At 33.1% G+C, this 25,124-nt stretch overlaps 2 protein-coding genes across 2 annotated transcripts; one reads left to right on the top strand and one right to left on the bottom strand.

The window, feature by feature from the left end:
• The first annotated feature begins 236 nt into the window (after positions 1 to 236).
• On the top strand, positions 237 to 1,284 carry LOC107860884 (60S acidic ribosomal protein P1). Its single transcript, XM_016706350.2, has 3 exons — positions 237 to 480; positions 584 to 802; positions 1,095 to 1,284. Exons 1-3 carry the CDS (start codon positions 409 to 411, stop codon positions 1,146 to 1,148), a joined length of 345 nt encoding a protein of 114 aa, XP_016561836.1. The 5' UTR covers positions 237 to 408; the 3' UTR covers positions 1,149 to 1,284.
• Positions 1,285 to 5,205: 3,921 nt separating this feature from the next.
• LOC107858462 (E3 ubiquitin ligase BIG BROTHER-related) lies at positions 5,206 to 16,861 on the bottom strand. Its single transcript, XM_016703124.2, has 7 exons — positions 16,493 to 16,861; positions 13,672 to 13,996; positions 13,526 to 13,575; positions 9,873 to 9,914; positions 9,679 to 9,800; positions 9,494 to 9,602; positions 5,206 to 5,447 (listed from the first exon to the last, which is right to left on the bottom strand). Exons 1-7 carry the CDS (start codon positions 16,736 to 16,738, stop codon positions 5,400 to 5,402), a joined length of 942 nt encoding a protein of 313 aa, XP_016558610.2. The 5' UTR covers positions 16,739 to 16,861; the 3' UTR covers positions 5,206 to 5,399.
• Between the last annotated feature and the right edge of the window lie 8,263 nt (positions 16,862 to 25,124).

Here is a 25,124-nt window from a genome sequence, read left to right as displayed (position 1 = left end):
ACATTAAAAAATATTTTATTCCTTAAATTTTATATTCGATTAAACTATACCACATAAATTAAAATGAAATTTGTACGATCTATATGTCCTTTTGGGTAGGAGCAGCAGTCTACATGGAATAGGATTTGTCTTTCTGTTTTTTGAAAAAAAAAAAAAAAAAAAGGGTCCATAAAGAAATTCAAGTAGAAAAACTTTTTTTCGTTTTATTAAAGAGAAGGAAAAACGTAAATCAAAGAATGAAAATACAAAAAAGAAACGAAAAAAAAAAAACTGTAAATGAAACTTGTGCCTTAAGAAACCTTGCTATAAATACCCTCAAAACCCTAATAGAGACTCAAAATCACTCTTTCCCCCCACCCCATCAAATCTTCTGGCTGCTATTAGGGTTTCGAGAAAAAGAAAGAAAGGATGTCTTCCACCGGAGAACTCGCCTGTACTTACGCTTGCTTGATCCTTCATGATGATGGCATTCCTGTTACTGTAATTTAATCTTCGATCCCGCATCCGTTGTTGCATAAACTTTTGTAATTATGTTTTTTCGTCCATAATCTGTAATGTAATGTGACCGTTTGTACTGTATTAGGCTGAGAAGATTGCTACAGTGGTGAAAGCAGCAAATTTGCAGGTGGAGTCATACTGGCCTAGCCTATTTGCAAAGCTTTGTGAGAAGAAGAATGTCGAAGACCTTATCATGAATGTTGGCTCTGGCGGGACTGCTGCTCCTACTGGCGCTGTGGCCGGTGCTCCTCCTGTTACTGGTGACGATGCCGCAACAGCATCCTCCACCGCTGACAAGAAAAAGGTACTTCCACATTTATTTATTTATGTTCCACCTACCTAGATTTTTCTTAAAATCCATTTTACTAAAATTTAAACTGTGATTCAATCTGGGTTTTGTCAAAAATTATGTGTTTAAACACCAATCGTACTTATAGTGATTTTTTACCCTTCTATGTAAAAAAAATTTTAGTTTTTGTGTGTCAATTCTTGTAAAAATTGTAAATCGCGTTGTCCGCTTTTTTTTTTTTTTCATTTTGCTAAAGTAAGATTGAATTCTCATTGTTGTTTTTTCCGTTGTCTCTCAATTTGTTCAGGAAGAGCCAAAGGAAGAGAGTGATGATGAAGCCATGTTTAGCTTGTTTGATTAGTGTTGCAGAATTTCAGCATTGTCTTTAATTTTCTAGCACTAGAATTATGTTAATAATTTTGATTGTCGATGCATACTGTGTTATAGTATCGAAATCATTACTCTATCTATATGAATGGCGTTATTTCTTTATTTAATTCATCTCATGAGTAATTTTGACCAATTATAATTTAAAAGATAAATCTGATTCCAAAACAACTTGGAGAAATAGTCCAAAAAGATCCTAATTGCCGTTCAAATTGACTAAAGAAGTATGATCGAAGCATGAAATTAAAATGGTCAGATGCCTTTTTAGTTTGATCTTGGTTATTCTGCTTTTTCCATCTTGATAAAGGCATTCTTACTCTAAGATAAAAGAGTGCAGTCATTAAAACACCCTCTAAAATTTGATTCTTTCAATTTATTTTAACACTTTAGTTTTATCAATCCTTTAATCTTATTTGAAGTAAATTAATATCACCCCTAATACTAATTTACATTAAAAAAAAAAGAAGAAAAAAAATTACGGATGCATTTTTTATTCATTCAAGGTTTGATACTTTTAATAAGGTCCAATCAAAAATTGAAATTCGCCCGAAATAAGTTTGATTCTATTTTTAATGGTATATGCAATTTTTATTAAAAAAAGGATGCTCCACTAATATATAATAAAAAATTTAAAAGAAAAGGGAAGAAACATGTCGTTCTTCTTCAAACCGCACCACCCAACGTCCTTTCTCTTTCGAACCTCACGATCTCCACCACTTTTCTTCTTCTGCAAATTTGACACTTCTTTTTCCTTCAAACCGTCTCTCCCCTATTTCTACCATACTTAGTCAATTTTTTCAAGAAAGAAAAAAATATGGATAAAGCAATTGCGATTTTAACACTTTTTTTCACAAATTTCATTATTTAAAAAGAAAGGAGATAATCATTTCTTCTTTAAAAACTCAATTTATTTTTGTATAAGTAGAGCAATTTTCTTAATTTTTAGTTCTCCAAGGCTTAATTTTCTTGAAAACGAGATATGGTTAACCCTTTTTGCTCTAAAGTTACTCAAAAAATTTTTTTGTTGAAACTGTCGTACTTATGTTTCTTCAAATACAACACAATTTCTTGTTTTCTCTAATACTTATAGTTGCATCCAACCCAAGAATCAATTTGTTGATTTTTTTTTTTCTTCAGATTTTTAAGTTGTAAATTTATTCAATTTTAGGGTGCGGAAAGAATTGGAGAAAGGTGAATGTAGAAGGAGAAAGGGAACGTCGAAGAAAGAGAAAGAAAATAGGGGTGTGGTTGTACAACGATTACGCGGTTGTTGAGGGTGAAGGTCAGGGGTTTGAAGAAGAAGGAGGAAGTGGACTACTACTTTTAAAGACAAATTATATAATACATTTTTAGTGAGGTTAGTTTTAAAAAAAAAAAAAAAAATTTGACGTGGCTTTTAAGTGACAATGATATGGTGTGTGGCAAGGTCTGGAGTCAAAACGGCTCTTTTTTTAATCAAAAATTTTAAAGGGATAACTAATTTGGAAAGAAATCAAAGGGGACAAAACGTTGTCGGTCCAATGACTTGCAAATCGCATGGGGCCAAGCGACTTGCATGGTTTTTTTCATTATTTAAGCAGTTTTTTGTTGTGAGTCATTTTAGCTTGCTCTACACTCTCGTTTCAACCTGTGTATTTATTCTTGTTCAACTTACAGTTTCACTTGCGTATTTATACTTGTTCAACTTACAGTTTCTTATATTAAAAATGAATCAAGATATAGTAAGAGTAAATTTATATGTGGTAGTAATGTTTTACATGAAACTGATTCTGTAATATATCGGCGGCGGCCTGCAGTTGTGCACCGCTCTAAAATTCGAGGTAGAATTCATTAAAATAAGGCGATATAATTTTGTCATCTCTCTGGACTCCATAATCAGAGACCATATAAAACTTTACCTTATAAAATAGAATCAACTTCATATAAAACTTTACCATCTCAATATAAATTTGCTCTTACTGTATCTTGATTCATTTTAATTACAAGAAACTGTACGCTGAACAAGAATAAATACTCAAGTAAAATTGTAAGCTGAACAAGAATAAATAAACAGATTAAAACGGAAGTGTAGAGCGAGCTGAAACGACTCAAACAAAAAACTGCTTAAATAATGATAAAAATCCATGCGACTTCAAGTCACTGGGCCAAGGCGACTTCAAGTCGTTGAACCGATGGTGTTTTGTCCCCTTTGGTTTCTTTCCATATCAAGTGGCCCATTTAGAATTTTTTGTCAAAAAAAGAGTCCTTCTGGCTTCAGACTCTATATGACGCGTGTGTAAATGTACTTGCGATTATGAGAGTGATATTATAATTTTAGAATGATATTTAAAGTTTAAGGGTGATTTGATTTCTTTTCTCAAGATAAAACTGACAAGTGACAAACAATATGTTTGGTAGGAGTATATTATATCCTTTGAAGCTCCCAAAGATTTTAGAGAACATTTGAAGACAAATTAAACCAATTGCTTCCATACAAAGATGGCTCTGCAGGCAACGGATAAATCTCAGTACTTACATAGACGAATATGGACATCTGCATTCCTACTAGTATTAGCCCCATCAGATTGAGTAGTCTTAGTTCGAATTCCACGATAACGAAAATCAGCATTACTCAACCACTAGAGTTGGCATAGTGGTTCAGTACTATGTCCCTTAAGCAAGAGGTTGGGGGTTCGATCCCCCTGACGAATGGAGCAAATTCTGTGGCCAGTTCCCTACCGCTTAGTGCACTGATCGAGGAATGAAGGATTAGCCTCACGGCTGCCGGCTGTAGGGATACGACTTTTATTAACATACAATATTCTGTAACTATGCGTTTTTCCTTCTTCAATATAACTTCATTTGATACTTGATTTTTTAAAATTTCTATTTATTCCCACTAATACCCAGTTGATAATGACATGGATGCTTCTTTATATCAAATTCCTTTAGTTTTGGTTGAGGTAATTCTTATTTGTTCACCATCGACTAATCTAGTTCTCAAAATATTAATATCACATGTCCCGGAAGTCACGGAGCTCTCTTCTATTTCAACAGCTAATTGTTTCAGCAGCTAATTTAAGTTGAATATCATTCTTTAACGGTGTTGGTGTTATCTGGATGGCTTGGCTTCTCAACAAACAGAAATACCTCTGTTAACTCATTTTCTAGCCCCCTGATTGACTAGCAAAGATGCAGCAATATATGCTATGTACACTATAAATATTGCGTAGTAAAAATTGCGGTTCATTTCTTCTCATGATGCTTACAGATGGACTTATTTGAACAATTCCATTATGGTGGCGACATTTTTACGGGAAACTTGTTACATCATTGTCAAGAGATTTTGAGTTCCACGTGTCACCAGACCCATGCTTGAACCAACTAGCTCTGACATATCTTTGCTGTTTTGAATGTCTCAGTCGCAGCGTATAATCCCGATCAAGTAGAAAAGAACTAATAATAGAAACAATCAGATGGATGCAAAAGCACTTTTGGAATTGGTCATTCAATGACGTAAGGGGTCGTTTAGTTGGGAAGTTATCCCACGACAAGCTATCTTGAAATTAGTTATCCCACGCCCGAGGTGGAATAAAAATAACATCATGATCCAGAAATTTGTCATCACGTGCATATTATTCCAACCAAGCATGAAATAAGTTGATCCAAAAATTAATCCTAAAATTAGTTATTCCTTGTACCAAACAAACTCTTTAATAAATATAGTGATTAACATTCAAATGTTTAGAACTAATAAATATAGCGTTAGTAGAAAATCATTTTATCGTCCTGAGTATAAAAAAATACTTGGTTGAGAGCACTACCCCCAAATGGGCCCTACCCAACGCAAATTTGAATTAGTCGGGCTCCAATGCGAATACCGAACACCGGATAAAAAACCAAAAAAAAAAATCATTTTATCATAAGCGGCTCTAATGTGGCAAAACATAATTAATTTGCGTCGGGATCAAGGAACTTACACCATCAGTGAAAGAAAGAACATAATTGAGAGTGCACCTTTTAAATACATAGAATGTAAGAGGGTAATCATGTAAAACTAAAAAGCTATCAAATTAAAAGGAGGGAATTATTAGAGACTTGTTACATTAATGATATTTTATATGAGAAACAGAACAAAGGAAGCCAGCCAGTGTACACCAAGAATGTTTAAACAAGCAGAGAGATAAATCTCTGTATTACTATCAATAATTGCATTGAACTAATTTCAATAGCCTGTCCAAGTACACTAGCTGTTTCCAGAGGTGGACACCTCACTGCTACATATTGGACAGACCTGCATCCACAAAATCATCTACAGCAATCAACTGCAGCCCTCAAATAAATCTTTATTTATATAGAACAAATCTCAGGAATTAATACCAAAAAGCAACAATATATTATTATTCAACAATTTGGACAGGTAATAAATATGGGAAATATTTGTTGATATACATTGGAAAGAACCGACCCATGGGTTGATCACCCACCCCAGCATATTACCCCTATCGCTAGAGGCTCAGGCAAAAGGTATACTGTGACTGTTTATCAAATCCAAGCAGGTTCTGTTACTTGATCGAGAAACTCATAGTAGACGTTTCGCCATGAGAAGTTTTTCACTCTTTCCCGAAAAATTATTTTACTTTAGAGAAAATCGTTTTTGGAAAAGAGAAAACAGTAAAACTCGTTCACCTTTTTTACTCTTATTTCTCACAAAATTTCAAAAAAAACACCAATTTATACTCACGGCCAAACACAACACTAACTCCAACTTCAACTCCAAAGTATGTGTAACCAAAGTATGATAGGTATATACGTACCATTTATCATAGTTGGGGTATGTTTGTCCCTTTTCCGTTCTAAATTTTTTATCCCAAATAAATAACCCAACCCAATAAACCCACTAGTCAATACCCGACCCGATCTCAATTAAAATCCGAGAGATACCTATCAAACAAACGCGTTTTTCCCACCCCTACAATGGCATACACACAAAATACAGTAACACCCACTACTATCAATTTAAAAGGGCAGCCCGGTGCACACCCACTACTATCAATTTAAAGAAAAAAAAAATCATTAACCCATAACACCCAAAAACAACACCAAACAAATTGAACCCTTCACATTTCAATTTCCACCTTTGTGGTGGGGCCCTTCCCCACCCTTGTGGTGTGGTGGGCCCCTTCCCAGGACATCGCGCATAGCGGTAGCTTTAGTGCACCGAGCTGCCCTTTTTACATTTCAATTTCCAACAAAATTCTGTCGGGAAAACACTACCCACCACCGGTCAATACCACATAGCCACTGTCTCCGCCAAACTGAAAACACCCCACTGGCGAACCATTGTCGCACCCCAGCTTCGGCCACCTTCGGCCTAATCTCCACTTCCTCCAACCGATAAACACCAACTAGTAACAACGATCAATAACTGCAATTTGATTGAGATTCACGTTTAAGAGAAAAACAGAAAAAGTATCGGGTTATGAATAATAATAGATTTTAGGTTAAGTTGGTTATAAATCGGGTTCGATGAGTTTATTGGGTCGGGTAGCGGGTTTGAGTTAAATATTTGGGATAAAAAAAAATGAAAAAAGGGACAAATATACCTTGAACTATAATAAATGGTATGTATATACCTTCCGTCATACTTTGGGTACACATGTCCCTACTGTTAGTGTGAGGGGCATATACGTGCCATTTCATTAATGGTAGGGGCATATGTGTATCCAAAGTATGACGGAGGGTATATACATATCATTTATCATAGTTCGGAGGTATATTTATCTCTTTTCCGTATAAGATATGTTCTCTCTGGCTATGCCTACTCATTTGCTAGCTGCTGTGCATCCTCCTAAAGGTACCATATATTAAGCATTTGGAGAAAATGTTGGCAAGGTACTTTTTGGTGTGCGTGGTTTTGGGGTGATGTTAAACAAAGAAAAGACATCATTGGGCTGGAGATAAACAGTGTCTGCCTTATAGTGAAGGAGGTACAAATTTCAGGAAAATATAGGATATTATAGCATGGCCTTTTCTACCGAACAGTGGTGGAACTTTAGAACTGGAAAATCCCTTTGGAAGAATCACTGATTGCCAAATACTGTCAGAGGTCTCATCCTCCAACTAAAAAACAGCCATCCTGGCCAATATCTTGGATAGCTATAAATAAGATCAAACATCTTGTTGATGTACATATTAAATGGCAGGCTGGGAGAGGTGAAATATCCTTCTGGTATGATAATAAGGAAATTTCTTCCCTGAAGGCAAGCAAACCTAGACTAACCACTTGCACCATAGGTAATGGCAAGGTTGGGAACAATATATTCCCCACTGAAGTCTTGACCTTTTTTGACTATATGAATCTCCAAATACCTCGTGATGTGTCTGATAGACCTAGACATGGCAAAATTTCTACTGATGCACGAGTTTCCAGGTTTGGTATTGCTGTTCCATCTAGATTTTTCAGTTGCACGAACCCTGATGTTGAGACTGTTTAAACCTCTTTTGTAATGTTAATTTAGCTAATAACTGTGGAAAATTATATGCTGACCATTTGGTATTCCTTACACTTACCTTACCGGTTGCTTAGGATCAACTGGTGGAAGCTCAAATGTAAAGATTCAGTCACTAGCTTCAGTCAATTGTCTGCCATCTGTAACTACTTGGGATCCATAGAGATCACGATGTGGCTCCAAATATGGGACGGAAAAGTTAAATATTAGGAGATTCGTATCTCTAATTGGTTCCACTATGAATCATCTCATCTCAAATCATTTAAGAGCATTTACTTATGTCCTAACTGGAATGCTACTACTCGGCTCGTATTATATCTAGTTCCATACACTAGAACAAAATTGTTCACATAAAATGGACTAACCTCCCCCTACCTGTTTTCTTAAGCCTAACACTTATGGAAGCTGCAGAAATGACCTTTGTGGGGCTGCTGGCATCATCAGGGACATGAGAGAGAGACTGATTATGGCCTACTCACTGGTGCTTGGAGCTGGGACAAGCAATTGGGCTGAAGCTGTTGCTTTGCTGTATGGGATTACATGGTGCAGAAGTCACGGCTGCTCTACTCTAATTGCAAAATGTGATTCCAACTTATTGGTTGATTGTATCAAAGGTCTTAATCAAATGCCATGGAGGATAATGAAGAGGACAAGATTAGAGAGATACTAGAGCCACGTGTTACATGGAAGCTAATCAAGTAGCTGATAAACTGGTCTCCCTCAGTCATAATCTTACCGTCTCTATGGGATTACATGGTGCGGAAGTCATGGCTTCTCTACCTAATTGCAGAAAGTGATTCCAACTTCTTGGTCGATTGTGTCAAAGGTCTTAATCAAATGCCATCTAGGACAATGAAGAAGTGGATAAGACCAGAGAGATATTAGAGCCACTACATGTTTCTATACAACACTGCTACATGGAAGCTAATCAAGTAGCTTACAAACTGGCCTCCATCAGTCATAATCTGTCTCTATGGATTACTTGTGCTTCAATGACCTTCCACCTCAAGTTAAAGGCCTTATAACAGTTGATAGATGGGGCTTCCATCTATTTGTTTTGTAAATCTTAGTAGAACTAGCATCATTTTTTGAGCCTCCTTGAATTGGTAAGGTTACAGATAGGAAGCTCGTCTCTCAGGGTAGATCACAGTGGTTTTACTTTGCTCATCCCCTCAAACCAATGTATAATTTCCCCTTTTTAGGTGATGTACTTAAAAACTTGAAAAGAAAAACATGATTTATCTCCTGTTAAATGCAACAATCTGAGCACCAGTTTTAACATTTTTCTTGCAAATATGACACAATATGCAAGGAAATATGACATCTTAATCTCCATACCCATTCAACTGTGTCAACATAAAATGGGATAAGTCTCATTCTCATTCGATCTGGCACATAGCCAGATGACACTGAAGGAACTCAAGCCCAGGATCTAAGTTACTCAAGAGCTATCATCACCACCCTAAACAACACTGACAAAAGACATATTTCCTTTTGAGCCGAAGAGAGAATTTGAGGGAAAAGAGAAAAGTACAATCTAGTTCACCGTAAAATGCATTGGCAAAAGAAGCACAGCTAAACTTAGATTCAATAACTTGACATATATCAGCTGATAATGATGGAGCTAAAACACAATTTTAGTCTCAGCTAGAGCCACATATCACAACATATCACAGACAAAAGTCATATAATTTCTTAAAAAGGTCCAGAAGGCAGGGGAGACACAGCCTACAATGGATAACCAAAAATAATTTAATTGGCTTAGCAAAGATACTTCTCCCTCACAGCTCAAGGATTTATTTTGGATGGTGGAGCACTTATACAATACCTTGTTTATTTGTAACCAATTGTTCAGACATTCAGAATGATAATTATGTTTGCAGGACAGCAGAGTCAATTTGTCACCATCCTCATAATCCAATCTACATATAACACACCTGGAGTGCAAAAATGTTAATTCGTCAACACTTCTCATGTATGAAATAGTGCAGCATAGAATATGTTATAACTTACGACTCAGTGGTCCCTTCTGACGTAGTTTGTGTCTTATAGTTCAGTGAAGGTAAAGAGGCAATTGTATCAGCAGAAAGCCCCCGGCTCTCAGTTCCAACAACTTCACCCAGTGCTATAAGTTCCTGCATTAGTGCAGACAATTGAAATATAAACAATGTCTAAAAGAGAAAGAGGAATACAACAAACTGAAGTACCTCATAAGAAAGCTCATCGGGATCAACGTCCTCCCATGCATCCTAAGAACAACAAATACACATGTATGGTTAAACCAGACTTGATGCAACATCACAAAGTTTATGTTTTCCGCCATGCAGGAATTCTACATCAAGAAAATAACAATGTTGTACACGAACAAAGACTCAAGAAACCTTGAGTAAACATGAAAAAAAGTTAATATTTTATCTATATTGAAGAAAGGGAAGGAGGAAAACGCAAAACATAGTGGAGAAAAGTCTTTAGCCAGCGAAGATTTAATTTTGCTTCATCCGCAGTCACCTAAAGAGTATGGAGCATGGACTACGTACACTTTACCCTCCCTAGACCCCACTTTGTAGGAATACACTGGGTATGTTGTTGTTGTCGGCAGTCACCCAAAGAGTCCATCAATTCAAATTTAAAAAAGGCCTCAAAATAGCATCATTATGAGGATAATTTTGCTGGGCAAATAAAAGTAAGCATGAGAAAAGATTTTGCATAAGATATATACATCTGATCCATCAGTTACTGTATGCCATCTATAGATCTATCACAGTTTTCACTAAACTAACAACAACATACCCAGTGTAATCCCACAAGTGGGGTTTGGGGAGGGTAGAGGGTACGCAAACCTTACCCCTACCTTGGGAGATCCTTAGCTCAAGGAAAAGCATATCAAAGCAGATCGAAATGGAAATAACTGTAGTGAAGGGATCATAGCAAAATACTAGAGAAAGCATACATTTTAATTGCACTGTTCAAACAAAATGTCACAGATATGTGTTTTTTTTTTGTTTTGCGTATATATATATATATACACACACACACACACACAATATGTGACATTGGTTATATGAGAGTATCCAAAGTTCATATATGTTTTGCATCAATTTTTTTATTGCCTTAACAGTTCAGGCAGCTCCTCACATTTTTTCACATTACATTATAACCAAACTTCGTATTCCATATCTGTTCCATATAGTCCATGCTTGAACAGTAAAATTTGGTTACATGTAAATATTATCAATATACAATATTAATATTTAGTATACAAAGGCATATTAAAGGATTTAAAAATGTCATCCATAGCAAGCCAGGATGCATTACAGAGGTGAACTCTTGTCATTGTGCAACAGTGAAGATTCTCGCTTGATTCAGCCTTACTTGTTGTCTTCTAGGTTAGGGTCTTGGTATATGTTTAAAGAGGTAATATTGAACACCAGGCACATATATGTGATACTCACTCCCAATTTGTATTAATTAAAGATACAAAGAACAGTTAGCCGTTTAAGACAACAATGCAAAGATCACAAAGGCCAACTGACTTGTGCCAAAGATCTCCTATACTTGTCAGCCCAAAAATGAACCCTACCCAACATCCCTAACTACTAGACACATTTATATATACTAGTTTCAGTGTACAAGTGATTCTTGGCTACATCAGTTACTTAAAAGAAATGCTCCTAGGCACATCCCCCGAGGTAAACCTTTTCTAACCTTTTCAACCAACAGAAATCAACTCAGTGTATAATCCGGCAACTTTTGGCCAGAAATCTCAGCCAAAGATGGAAGACAATGTGATTTATTTTTCCGTTCATTTCAAATCATATGATATCACCAGAGAAGAGTCTCGCACACAGACTCGGCACAACTGGATAGAACGAGAATGCAACATGATAAGAAGAACCTTTTCCAGTCAGACGACAATGGAATGGCTATGCTTTGCACTGAAGAAAGCTTCCAAAGTGAAAGGGGATTTTGTAAGAAGATGGAAGCATCAAGAATACTCCTCTGAGTTCTTTTGCTCAAGAAATTTCAATAGACATGGACGTTATATAAGTATTATAATCATGCAAAACAAAAGAAGATCTGTCATTATTATTCCTGAACTTGCATTCAATACAGGGTTGATCGACATAGCTAACAAAATTGCAGTTCATTAATGGCTTAGCTGTAAAGCCTTTTACAATACTCTCTAGAAAGAGAGAGGAAGGACTGCTCCACTCAGAAACTTCCAGAAGAAACAAATGGACTACAAGAGAGATGGAAAAAGCCACAGTACAGGAAAGAGATGGAATCATCTGTATCTCTGAAGGGGTCAGCTCTTCACAAAATGAGCTTCCTTCGAGAAGCATGTCGGCAGCCTCCCTGGAGGAATAGCAGATACCCCTACCCTATCAGATATTAGGCTTTGGGTCAGCAGCACATGGAAGCACGTCCACTGAGTGAACATTTACGAGATGGGGCAAAATCAATTTCTCTTCGAGTTCCCATCAAAAACAACAGCTGAATACATCTTGAGAGGCAAATGGAGTTGGAAACTTCAGAGACTCCGACTACAATGGTGGACACCGATAGTGGAATCGATCCCTCGCTCCGCAACAATCGAACAGGTCTGGTTCAGATTGGTCGGACTCCCCTTGCATCTATGGTCGCAAAACGTATTCAAAGAAGTAGGAGATTACTGTGGAGGACGGATAAGAACTGAGGAAGAGACCCAGCTGAGGAATCACCTCAAATGGGCAAGAATTCTGGTGAGAAGAAATGGAGACACAATTCCTAAGACTATCAATATTGAACATGAAGGGATCAATTTCTCAATCTAAATCTGGTGTGAATTATCAGCCAGATTCTTTCCCGGCGAAGGAAGCAAGGAAAGAACTTCGGACCATCGGTTAATAGGGGGTGGGGCTCGAGAGGATACATCCTGACAGGGCACGTGGGCAGTGTTGTGAAAAGCGCTGAAGCGCTCGTTTTAAGCGTGAAGCGAAGCGACAGTGGGTCGCTTTTTACACTTGAAGCGTTGGGGCGAGAAAAAAGCTCTCGCTTTATGTCCAGAAGCGCTTCCGCTGAAGCAAAAAAAGAGCAGAAAAGCTCGCTTAAGTGGATAATTAAGATTTTTTTTTTAGGGGTTTACTGCTTTATTTAATTTATTTTAGTTAAAACCCTTAAGTGACTATAAGACTATTTAAATTGATTCATTTAAAGGAAAAACACTTACAATTTGTTGGTGTTATTAGTGCATCCCAAAGAATCTTGGGCAAACGAAGATTCTAAAATTTCTAAATCGAAGCTCTGTTTTCTTACTTGGGAGCAGGCTTAACTTATGCTTCTTCGAGCAGAATCCTCTGGCATCAGTAATATGCCCTTATTAGCATGCTTTAACTAACAAAAAATGTATTATATGCAATAGTGTTGGTATGCGATCCAAAGGAAGAGTGGCTAGAATTTAATGAGCTATTTAAGGGAAGACAACGGTGATGATCACTGGTTGCACTGGTAATATCTAGACTATATTATAGAATTATTGTAGTACACTTAATGTTTTGAAAAAAAAAAAAAATTAATGTAAGCATGAAGCTTCTGTTTACTATATATAACAATACTCTTAAGATTGTGGTCCACTATGCACAACCTATCATATTTTAAGTAATCCAAGATCAATTCTTGGACTGAGAGTAGAAAGTGTAAGATTCAATGTTGACACTTATGAATTTTAGGAAAGAGAAGCAAAGAGAGCCCAAGATGTAAGATCCATGCTAGAATATGAAAAAAACTGATGAACTAATACATATGAATAGTATTATCAATTTGATCTTCAGAAGCAATACTGTTAAGCCGACTTCATTAGAATGCCAAAACATATCATTACCTGGGAATTAATACCACGATCCTCTTCATCTTGCGTTTGTCCAACATACACTAAAAATCATAGATTTGTCAGTAGTTTACATGATAACAGAATGGAGTAAAATGGTAGAAAACAACAGTAAGAATAAGTTTCAACAAAGGAGTTACTTTCATTTATCCCCGCAAGGGCCAATAATCTAGCTGCCATTTCTCTCTCTTCAGCATCCTGTAGTGCTCTGGCATATGCCTCATCACTAGAAAAAGCCGATGGGTCTAACTCAACCCCTTGGGTCTCATCCTCACTAGCTTCACCATGAGCATGCACATCAAATGTATCTTCGTCATCCTCATCGACATTACTACCATCTTCTTCTTCTTCGCTTGGATCATCAAAATCTTCATCATCATCATCATCGTGGCCATAGCTCCCAGCATCCCAACTCCCATAATCAATCCCGTCATCGTTCATGCTAAGCATCATATAAGCCCTTTCCTATTCCCCAAAAAATAAACCAGAAGGGCTTTATCTCATAATTATAAGCAAAGACTGTAGAGGAGAAACAACACACAGATGATTTCAGAAAAAGTCTTAGTTTCGCTTGATGCCCTGAAGTCCCAAATAGGGTCAAATGAACCTTGACATTCTATACTTCAAGATCACCAGCGAAGAAAGAATAAGTGACAGCTACATGGACAAGGATGAAGCTATAGAAGTACCACGGAGACCATTCTCGAGGTCTCAAACTAAGGAGATGCAAGCCAAGGTGATGGACTTCAATGGGAGATCAAGAATATGCATATCCTGGAAAAAGAGCCCAAGAATTATACCAAAGAGGTAGCTAAGTGTGACACATATTTCATGGTCCAACTCCAAGTCCAAGAGGAGGATTGAGCCTATATGGAGGCCCATACACGGCCAAAAAGGGTTGAAGAACATGGCTACTTAGGCGTGTATTTCGGAGTAAGAAAGTGTCACTTCTTTCCTTATTTGTTAGATCATTTTTGGAAGAAGTGTGGCACTAATTTTACTTGTTTTTGTAGTCTCGTGTTTTTCCTAAAAGTTCTTCTCTAGTTAGGTTTTCAACTTATTCTTTCGATAAAAGGAATTGTTGTCCAATGTAGAGTAGGATTTGATTCCAAGGAGGATAAGGAGAGGGGTATATGATTTTCTCCCGATATATAGGGGAGTTTTTTTGTTGTTAGAAGACACATCATTATTAATATTATTTGGAATTCCTCTGCTTTACATGTTTGTTTATTGGCTAGTTGGAATTCAACTTACAAGAAGTATTATTCTAAGAGGTATAGTTGATTCTTTGCTTAAGGGTCTAAATCACTCTCATAAGTTCTGAATTGATTCTTCTAGTAAACATGATTCGCCTTAATCCACTAATTTTGTCTACTACAATCAATTGGGATACTTAGCAATTAATTTTGAAGTTTTGGAATTCCTTTTCTTGAATTTCGCCTATCTTTATTTTCGTGTCTTTAATCTTCATTTTTTGCTTCCACATGCTTCTCTTTTTTTTCTTGAAACTACTTCAATTTTTATCAATAAGTTAGGGAACTAATCTTATTATATAGTTCCACTAGAAGAGTACTGCTGAGGATAAAAGAAGCTTCATCAGACCGAATTTGGTCTAAAAATTACTTGCGCCTCTTTGTATGGGACGTGGATTACTTAGTTATACCTAGAAGAACCAACTACAATTCAGTTAGCAACCAAAACAGAGTTTACAAAGAAATATTCCTGTTATTGCAATATGATCTCTTGTCATATAGCCTAAATTCAACTCTACAATCCATGCAAAGGGATCAACTCTCTTACTCTTATTTCTATATTCTATTTTCCCCTTTTCCTCTGCTCACATTCCCCTCCCTCTTACTCTTGTCATTTTTTCCTTTCCTTTTTTCACATTTCTTTATTTGTTTTGATCCTCTTTCTTTTGGCTTTCCATACTCCATTTGCTAGCTCTCATTTTCTCTTTTGATGACCTTTGTTTCTCTGTCTTTGTCTTCATTTTATTTGCCCATCTGAATAACTTTCATCGGCTTAACTCAGCCCAACGAGCCTATAAGCTGTGTGTCACCTTGATCACCTAAATAACCCTGATTAGCAGCAGCATCTTATCTCATTCACCAAAATGGTGAACTGCTAAACCAGCACCGCTTTATAAATTTGACTCTTAAATACAATTTTTAAGTTAATTCAACCAAGTGTGTGGTGCCATTATTCTAGAGAGGGCTTCTAGTACTTAGATTATCTTTACCTCAAAGATTTCTTGGTATATCCCGATAATATGTAGGAGCATGAACTGAAACATTCTGGGGCTACAAAGATAGTTATTAAATCACTAGCACAACATAAAAACACTCTCCCTAGAGTAGTTGTTAATACAAATAAGAGATACACCATTACAGCGAATTTGAAGAGGGTACAATAGGCATTGTTCTGAATTTGGAATCAAATAATGTTGGTGTTGTATTAATGGGCAATGGTTTGTTAATACAAGAAGGAAGTTGTGTAAAAGCAACGAGAAGAATTACTCGGATACCCATGAGTGAGGCTTATTTGGGTCGTGTTGTAAAATATTCGAACTTGAATCTTGTGTTTTCTAATTTAAATACTGTAAAAATAGAATGTAAGTAGGCGATGGGGTGGATATAGCCAAGTGGAACTTTGAACTAATAAAAGAATGGAAACCTCTTCTAAAATAAGCTAAAAGCATTTTAACAATCCAAGTAACTTCAGTTAGTTCTCATACACCTACTTTATCAAATACGCACAAGACTTTATTGAGGCTATGATAATAAAGTTTTAGGTGGTACATAGAGAGTACTAAGTAATATCAGCTTCCAAGATACCTACTATAGAGACAAAGTGCTCATCTAGAATTAGGGTTATAATAATTGAATCTTGAGATGTGAAAAAGCCCTCCTAATATTTAAAATAAAGCAAAGCATATAATATAAAAGAGAAAAAGAAAACCTGGTCTTGCAAGGTGCGGGCGAGAGCAAGATCAGCATCGACCTGACTAAGTTCGGTGAATGGAGTTCTCCGGCAACCTTGATTATCAACAGCAACAGCGACATCCGATTCCCCGTTTCCATTCACTTGCACACTAGAACTACTATTCCCATCAGGGTTTCCTCGTTCCTGACTGTTGTCATCAATCCTCGTTGTGCTTTTGTCTGATGATGCTGCTGCTTCATTATTATTTTTTGAATTCTCCATTTCGAAGGATTTGGAGAGAGGGAAATCGGAAGAAGAAATCTGTGTGAAGCCTAGAGGAAAGCGATGGTGGGTTTGATTTGGGTTTGTGTTGAGAGAGAGGAGTGGGGGTGGGGTGGGGCGGGGGTGATTAGAGAATATAAATTAACTTTTTTTAATTAAATTTAGATAATCAATTATAAATTATATTTTAATATGCTTTAGTTATTTTAAGTTTTTAACTGTCATAATTTATAATATTTTTAATTAATTTTTAAATAATACATATTACTCTTTTTATTTAAACTCTTGTAACTTTAAAAATCAGTTATATTTTTTAAATAATTTAAATTTTTATTATTGAGATTTATAATACCTCTTCTCTATTATTATTTAAGTAATACTGATATAATTCTAAAAGTCAACCAAATATTTTATATATGTAAAAAAAATTAAATTGATAATTATTTTGAGATTATAGTACTTTTTTTATTTTTTAAAAATATATAACAGATTAAATTTTTTTAAAGATATTTTAAGCTATTAACTACTCTAATTATAGTATTTTTTATGTACTTTTCAAATAATACATGTTACGCTCTTTTGTTCAAATTTTTGTGACATAGTAAATTATATTTTTAGTTATTACAATTTAAGTAACGCTGATATAATTTCGAGAGTCAACCAAATATTTTAGATCTTTTAAACTTTTTAAATTGTTAATTATTGTGATTTATAGTATTTTTTTTAATATATAACAGATTAATTTTTTTTTAGATATTTTAAGCTGTTAAATATTGTAATTTTATAATACTTTTTATATATTTTTCAAATAATATGCTACTCTCCTTTTCCAAACTTTTGTGACATTATTACATTTAAAAAATAATTTAAGTTTTTAATTACTGTGATTTATAATACTCTTTCTTCTATTTCAATTTAAATGTTACTAATATAGTTTCAAGAGTCAGTCAAATATTTTATACCTTTTAAATTTTTTAAGTTATTAATTATTATGATTTATAAAAAAAAATCATATTTTTTTGAAATATGTACCAGATAAACAAAATAAGACAAGCAGATTAAAATTGATGAAAAAAATAAAAGCAAGGAAAGGACTAATGAAGTTGTGTCAAAGCAGACAGATTGACTAATTATTATGATTTATAGTAATTTTTTGAAATATATAACAAAGTAAATTTTTTATTTTTTTAGATATTTTATGTTGTTAACTATTGTAATTTATAATATTTTTTATGTAATTTTCAAATAATAGATGTTACTCTTTTTGTACAAAAATTTGTGTCATTGATAGTTAATTATATTTTTAAAATAATCTAACTTTTAAATTATTATAATTTGTAATACTTTTTCTTCTATTTCTATTTAAATGACACAATGTTTAGATAACCATAATAATTAATTAGGGGGTGATATAGTAAAATCATGATTGAAGCAGTGAATTAGACATGTCTTAAATAACTTATAATAACTAATTAAAAGTGATATAACAAAATTATTATAGAAAATATTTGTGGAAAAAGATTAAGTAAATCACATTTATGACATCAAGTTAATTTAATATTAAATATATTAATTTTTTAATACTTAAATGACTTTATAATAATTTTCTAATACTTAAATGATTTATAATAATTAATCAGGGGTAACATAATAAAATTACAGTTGAAGCAGTTAAAGCAGACATATTATAAATATCTATTTTATTTTTTATTAAATACTATTAATTTTTTAATATATAAATAATATATAATAATTAATTAAGGATGATATAGTAAAATCATGGAGCAAGCAGCTGAACGATTGGCAAGCAACACGACCCTAAGCTGCCCTCATTCACTCTAATATTATAGAGTGATTTGTGGAAAAAGATTAAGAGAATCACATATATGATGTCAAGTTAATTTAATATTAAATATTATTAATTTTTTAATACTTAAATGACTTTATAATAATTTTTTAATACTTAGGTGACTTATAATAATTAATCAGGGTAATATAATAAAATTACAGTTGAAGCATTTAAAGCAGATATATCATAAATATCTATTTTATTTTTTATTAAATATTATTAATTTTTTAATATATAAATAATATATAATAATTAATTAAGGGTGATATAATAAAATCACGAACCAAGCAGCTCAACGGTTGGCAAACAGCACGACCATAAGCTGCTCTCATTCACTCTTATATCAAGAGGAAAACATCGTTCCTTTTCAAATTGGAATTTGATCGCTTCACCTTTTCCAACTTAAAGTACCACCGTCCAAGAAGACAATACAACAAAATGAGATTGGCTCTAGTCGTTTGTCATGATTATTTAAATTTCAAACTACATAGGTAGTTATCCTAAAATAATTAATTTTGAAATTAATTATTTCAAGATTACTCTGAATAACTTATTTCATCATGTATATGGGATAGCTTATCCCATTACTATGGTGTAAATGGTGGGATAAGTTATTCCGGTATTAATTAATACCTCCAAACAAATATAAAATAAAATAATTCTTTATTTTATCCCGAAATTACTTATCATTTATACCTCATACCAAACGACTCCATAGAGTGTTTCTTTTATGATCTATATTTTCTCATTAACATTAAAAAAAAAACTCGTAAGTCAGTGAAAATTATCAAAATTGTGTCAATTCATTATGCAGTCTTATTAATTAAGCAAAAGTTATAACCACTTAAAATGCACTATCACAAAATTATTATTAAAAAATATAATATTTATTGATTAAATTTTAGTTCAATAAAAAAATAAACTTGAACATGTATTGTAGTCTATTACTACTATTTAATATAGTCCTTCCACATGGGTAAAGTGGGAGTTGATTTGAAATAATAATAAATCTTATGTTGGTGAGAGTAATAGTTATATGATATATAAATAGTTTAAAGAGTATATGAACTTATAAATTTTATTTACATATAAAATAAATGGTTATTAGATATAAATGGTAGGGTGTTTTTTAAAAAAAATATAAAATTGCAGATCAATTTTTGTGTCTAAAAAATTTCAAAAAATTCAAATCAAGATATGAAATTCGAAAGGAAAAAGATATCAAATACACTCCAAATTTATACCCAAAAGTCGATGTCACACGTAAACTAATCTAGCAACCTATTACATACTATTCTTGTTGAAAGTGAATTTACTATCACCTCAAAATTTACGTGGAAATATAATTAAATAAAAAATAAAAAAGTGGCGTGTTTGAGTAAAAGTAAATCCAAAAAATTGCAAGAAAAAACCAAAAAATACTTTTTAACATCTCATTCCACACCCCCGACCCCCGACACACATACACTACGGGTGTGCATCGGTCGGTTTATCGGTTTTCGGCATTTAAATAAGCTAAACCAATAACCAAATCAATAAAAAAAATTTATCGATTTTTAGTCTTTAACGGTTCGATTTTTGATTTAAGCGATAAGAAAATACTCATAAAATAGAAATAGTAATAACTAACATGAAAAAAATTGAATCTTAGTTGCAACCAAAAATCCTATATGATGTGTTTTAATTTACAAGAATCTTCAAGTTTGGACTAAATGTTGTTAGGAGAAATTAAGAGTTTGTATAATTGAAATATATATATATATATATATATTTCTTATTGGGTTATCGTTTTACTCAATAACCCAATAAGAAAAATCGAACCGAACCAATAATCCAATAAGTTTTATTTATAAAACCATTAAAAAACCGTTAACCCAATAACTCAATTACAATAAACCAATAACATTTTTATCGGTTCGAATTTTGTACACCCCTAACACTTACATTCTTCTACATCATCCTCTTTTCCTTCATTTTCTTAATTGTAATTATTGACTAAAGGTCTGTTTGGTATGAAGGAAAATATTTTCCAATTTTCTCATATTTGGTTGGCTTAAAGGTTTTGGAAGATGTTTTCCAAATCAACTCATTTTCCTCAATTCTAAGGAAAATGACTTCCCTTCAAATAGCAAGAAAAACATTTTTTAAAACTCTCTTTCAACCTCACTCTTAAGTTGAAATATTTATACAACTCTCAAAATCATACATCTCTACTCTGACCCTCAATCCCCACCCCACCCCCTACCACCCCTATTAAAAAAAGGGTGAAAATCGTTCCCCCCTCAAAGTTTTTCTTAAAAATCAACCTCCCCCGAACTATCAACAATAATCAACCTCACCCATTTATCCCATGCAATGTCCATTTTGTCCTTATAGTATGATAATATTTATGGACATTGCATAAAAACATAAACATTATCTTCATTTTAAAAAAAAAATTCATATAACAAAATCTTCATAAAAACATAAACATGATCTTCTAGGAAAAAAAAAAAGAAATACTAATTAAGTATTTAAGCTAATGATGATCTTTATGAAGTAAATTAGCATGATATAAGAAAATTAGTTTTATTAATAATAATCAAAACTATAATATTTATTTTACAAGTGAAAATAATAATTAATACTAATTTTATAAACATATTTCAATGCAAAAAATACAAACAATAAATGAAAGAGATAAGCCTCTAATAAAACCTTTATTACATAAATGGAGCCCACGTCAAAGGTGTTAGGACATCTAAAATGATTGACAAAAGGTATCACATTAGCTAAAAAGATTGACAAAAATATGCTAAATTTTAGTTTAAGAGGTAATAGGACCCCCGCGAAGTTGACGTGTGTCGTAGCAAATTTGGTCATAGTTCGGGGGTACTAGATGTTTTTCTCGAATAAAAATAAGGTCAAATTTTAAAGATTATATTATTTATATAAATTATAAAATATGTAATACTCTATTAATGACAATCACATCTTATTTACTGATATAGACAATAGATAATATCGTTTCTTATCACTTGATCCTCATACTAAAAATAGAAGTTTTAATTTATTTGCTCAATTTGTGAAATCAAAAGAATTGTATTATATTTTTTTCTACAATTTAGTGTTAAATAACTATATAAAGTAACAATATAGACAAATTTAAAGTTTCAAATTATTATTAATAAGGTTAATTTAGCAAAATATACCTCGAAGTAAAATTTTCTTAAGGATTGTGGTATATCAACAAAAAGTTAAGTAATACGAAATGAATTTAGTAAGAGAGTGATAAAGCACGAAAATATACGCATATGCATGTACATGCATATGTATATGTACACATTTAGGGTGGGTTGTTTGGAAACAAGTTATTTCAGGATTAGTTATTATAAAATAAGTTGTACTAATATGTATGTGTGATAATTTATCTTATCACTGTGGTATAAATGGTGCGACAAATAATTTTGACACTACCTAATACATCTAATTAAACGCAGGATAAGTAATCATGAACTTTATCTCTGAATTATTATAATTATACTTCACACCAAACGACTCTTTAATAAATATAATGCTAAAATAATGATCTTAAAAAATAACATTGAATTTTGTGATAAATTTATAAAAAGTATTAATTTGCTTATAAAGTTAATAAACTTAAATAAAATACTAGAAATATCCATGTTAAAAAAATATTCATTACATATAATATAAAAAGATATTACATAAATATAGAATTAAAATTACAAGGATAAAATGGACATTGCATGGGACAAAGGGGAGGGAGGTTGATTATTGTTGATAGTTCCGGGAGGTTGATTTTTAAGACAAACTTCAGGGGGGAAACGATTTTCACCCATTAAAAAAATATTTTAAATTTTTTCTTACCTCATCTCCTGTCCAAAACTCGAAACCCTACTCCCTTCCAAAAAATAAAAACTTAAATTTAAAAAAAAATCCAAACTTTTTTCTTACCTCGCCTATCCAACCCCCTACCAGCCCCCCCCCCCCAAAAAAAATTAATTAGTTTTTAAAAAAATTAAAGTTATTTTCTTACCCCACCCTTATTACCTATTTTGACAACCCCAACCCCCCACCTACCAACCCCCTCTCCAAAAAAAAATATTTTTAATTTGTTTTTTAAAAAAATTCAAAACCTTTTTCTTATCCCACCATTTTTATCCTATTTGTTCTCATTGTTTTTGTTAAATATATACAAATACTTTTAGAAAACATATACTAATTCAATTTGCATAGCGATCACATGAATATAAGTAAGAAATAACTTATTTTTCTAGAAAAAATTTTCCTCCTTCATGTGAACGCACCCTATAAAAAGTATTTTTTGAGATCAAAAATTATTTTTCTAAAATATATTTTTACGCTTTAGCTAAACACTAGAATGTATTTTTTGAAAAATATTTTTTCATTCACCAACCAAACACTGTAAAATATTTTTCATCCGCTAACCAAACATAAGGAAAACAAGTAAGAAATCAACTCGTTTTCCAGGAAAGTGTTTTCATGGAAAACATTTTCCTTCATACCAAACACACCCTAACTGGAAAATTGTTTCTTCCAAAGAGAGGACACAAAAAATAAGATTGAGGGGCGGAATTCACAACAAAGATTCGACGAAGTTGTCTAATTAAATATGGGGTTCACTGGTCGAAAAATCCACCATCAAATTTGTCAAATTGAGTATCAATTATTCTATCTTCTTTCTTTCTTTTCGTTTTATGAGCGATGGTGAAATAAGAAAATCTCTAACCTTATTTTCTCCATAGATTTTTTTTTTAATTTTGCACAAAGTCAATCTTTACTGCATTTTTGGTGTTGGGTGGATAAATTAATAATTAGGCATGTCGATTTTTGGTGACAACGATTGTGTGTATTGAATAATGGGTATCGCGATTAAATAGCGGCGGTGTTGCAAATTTTGACGGTGATAAGTTTGATGGTGGATACAAAGTAGATTAAATTAGATAAAGTTGTTACTTGATTATGCTGATTTTGTATCAATAATGAAGTAAGAAGAATGACGGTTCTTGTTCTTCTTTAAACGAAAATGAAATTATTCAAGTGAAAAAATGGGGAAGAAAATAAAGGCAAAAATGGATGAAAAAAGTGAAAAAAAATACAAAAATTATGCATGTAGGCTTGGATTGATCTGGCAGGTGCATGTGGATAACACGAGATTGTGCGACTGGCTTTGTACTTATGAGGGGGTATTAAATTCACTTTCAACAAAAATAGATATCTAATAGGTCACTAAACTAGTTTATGTGTGAAATCGATTTTTGGGTACAAGTTTGGGGTTATTTGATGTCTTTTCTCAAATTCTAAATCACATTTTTTTTTTTAGAGAATTTGGGATTTATATAATGTTATGAAATCATGAGATGAAATCACATATCCAAATGTTGATTTCATCTCATGATTTCAAATTACACATTTTATATCGCATGTCCAAACGCCTACTAATAAAGTGTTCATTATCAAGGGAGAATGTTGAATACTCCCGTCTCCTTAGAAAAATGGAATTCTCAAACTAAAAACTTTTAAAAATTAAATATCTGTTTTGAAACAATAAAATAAGAACAAGAAGAATTTTGTAGGATCGGAGAAGATAGATGGCTTCTTATTTCTCTTAAGAGATTATTTATAATAAAGAAAAATTTCTTCATCTATAGAGAATGTATATTTGATAAATAATATACCTCGTTAAAAATTAACTATAACAAATTTTATGGGAAAAAATTCTAGCCAAAGAAAAAGAGTACACATCATCAATAATACGCATACTGACTGTCTCATTAAAAAACTTACTAGAAAAACTCAGTGTGACAAAACCTCGTAAGGAAAAAAAGAGTACAACACGTATTAACTCCCCTAAATGAGAACATCAATTTAATGGTTTGAATCTTCGCATCCCAATCATGTGTATCATCTTTTTAAAAGTGCAGTTGTTAAAGTCTTAGTGAATAAAGCAGTCGTGTTATCACTTGAACAAATCTGATACACATTGATATCACCATTCTTTTTGAGTCATGTGTATAAAAAAGTTTTAATGAAATGTGTTTTATTCTTCTTTGAGAAAATGCACTATTTCTACCTTGAACTATAAACGAAATTGTTGAGCCACACTCCAACCTAAAGGGGGTCATATTACCCTATCTGAACTAATTAAAATCGTAATTTTGGTAACCTTAAGGTCTATGTGGCACACTGCGTGAATCAACATACTGAAGGTCCATGTAGGCAAACGTATGTGCCATATAGGCACTCAAGATTGCCAAAATACGGTTTTAATTAGTCCAAGGGGTATTAGGACCCCCTTTAAGTTGGGGTGTGTCTCAACAATTTTGTTTATAGTCCAGGGTGGAAACAGTGCATTTATTCTTTTTCTTTTATGAATCCTCCATTTAACTGCGATATACTTGTTGCATTATCTTCATACAATATTGTGGGTATTTTTATTTTTAATCAAATTCGTCCAAAGCCCATTTATTAAAACCTGAAAATCTTTACATAGCTTGTTCCTAACAATGACCC

Source organism: Capsicum annuum, chromosome 2 (genome assembly GCF_002878395.1).
Source record: "Capsicum annuum cultivar UCD-10X-F1 chromosome 2, UCD10Xv1.1, whole genome shotgun sequence".
Taxonomy (NCBI): domain Eukaryota; kingdom Viridiplantae; phylum Streptophyta; class Magnoliopsida; order Solanales; family Solanaceae; genus Capsicum; species Capsicum annuum.
The sequence above is the reverse complement of the archived record's forward strand: the minus strand, read 5'-3'. Positions and strand labels throughout refer to the sequence as shown.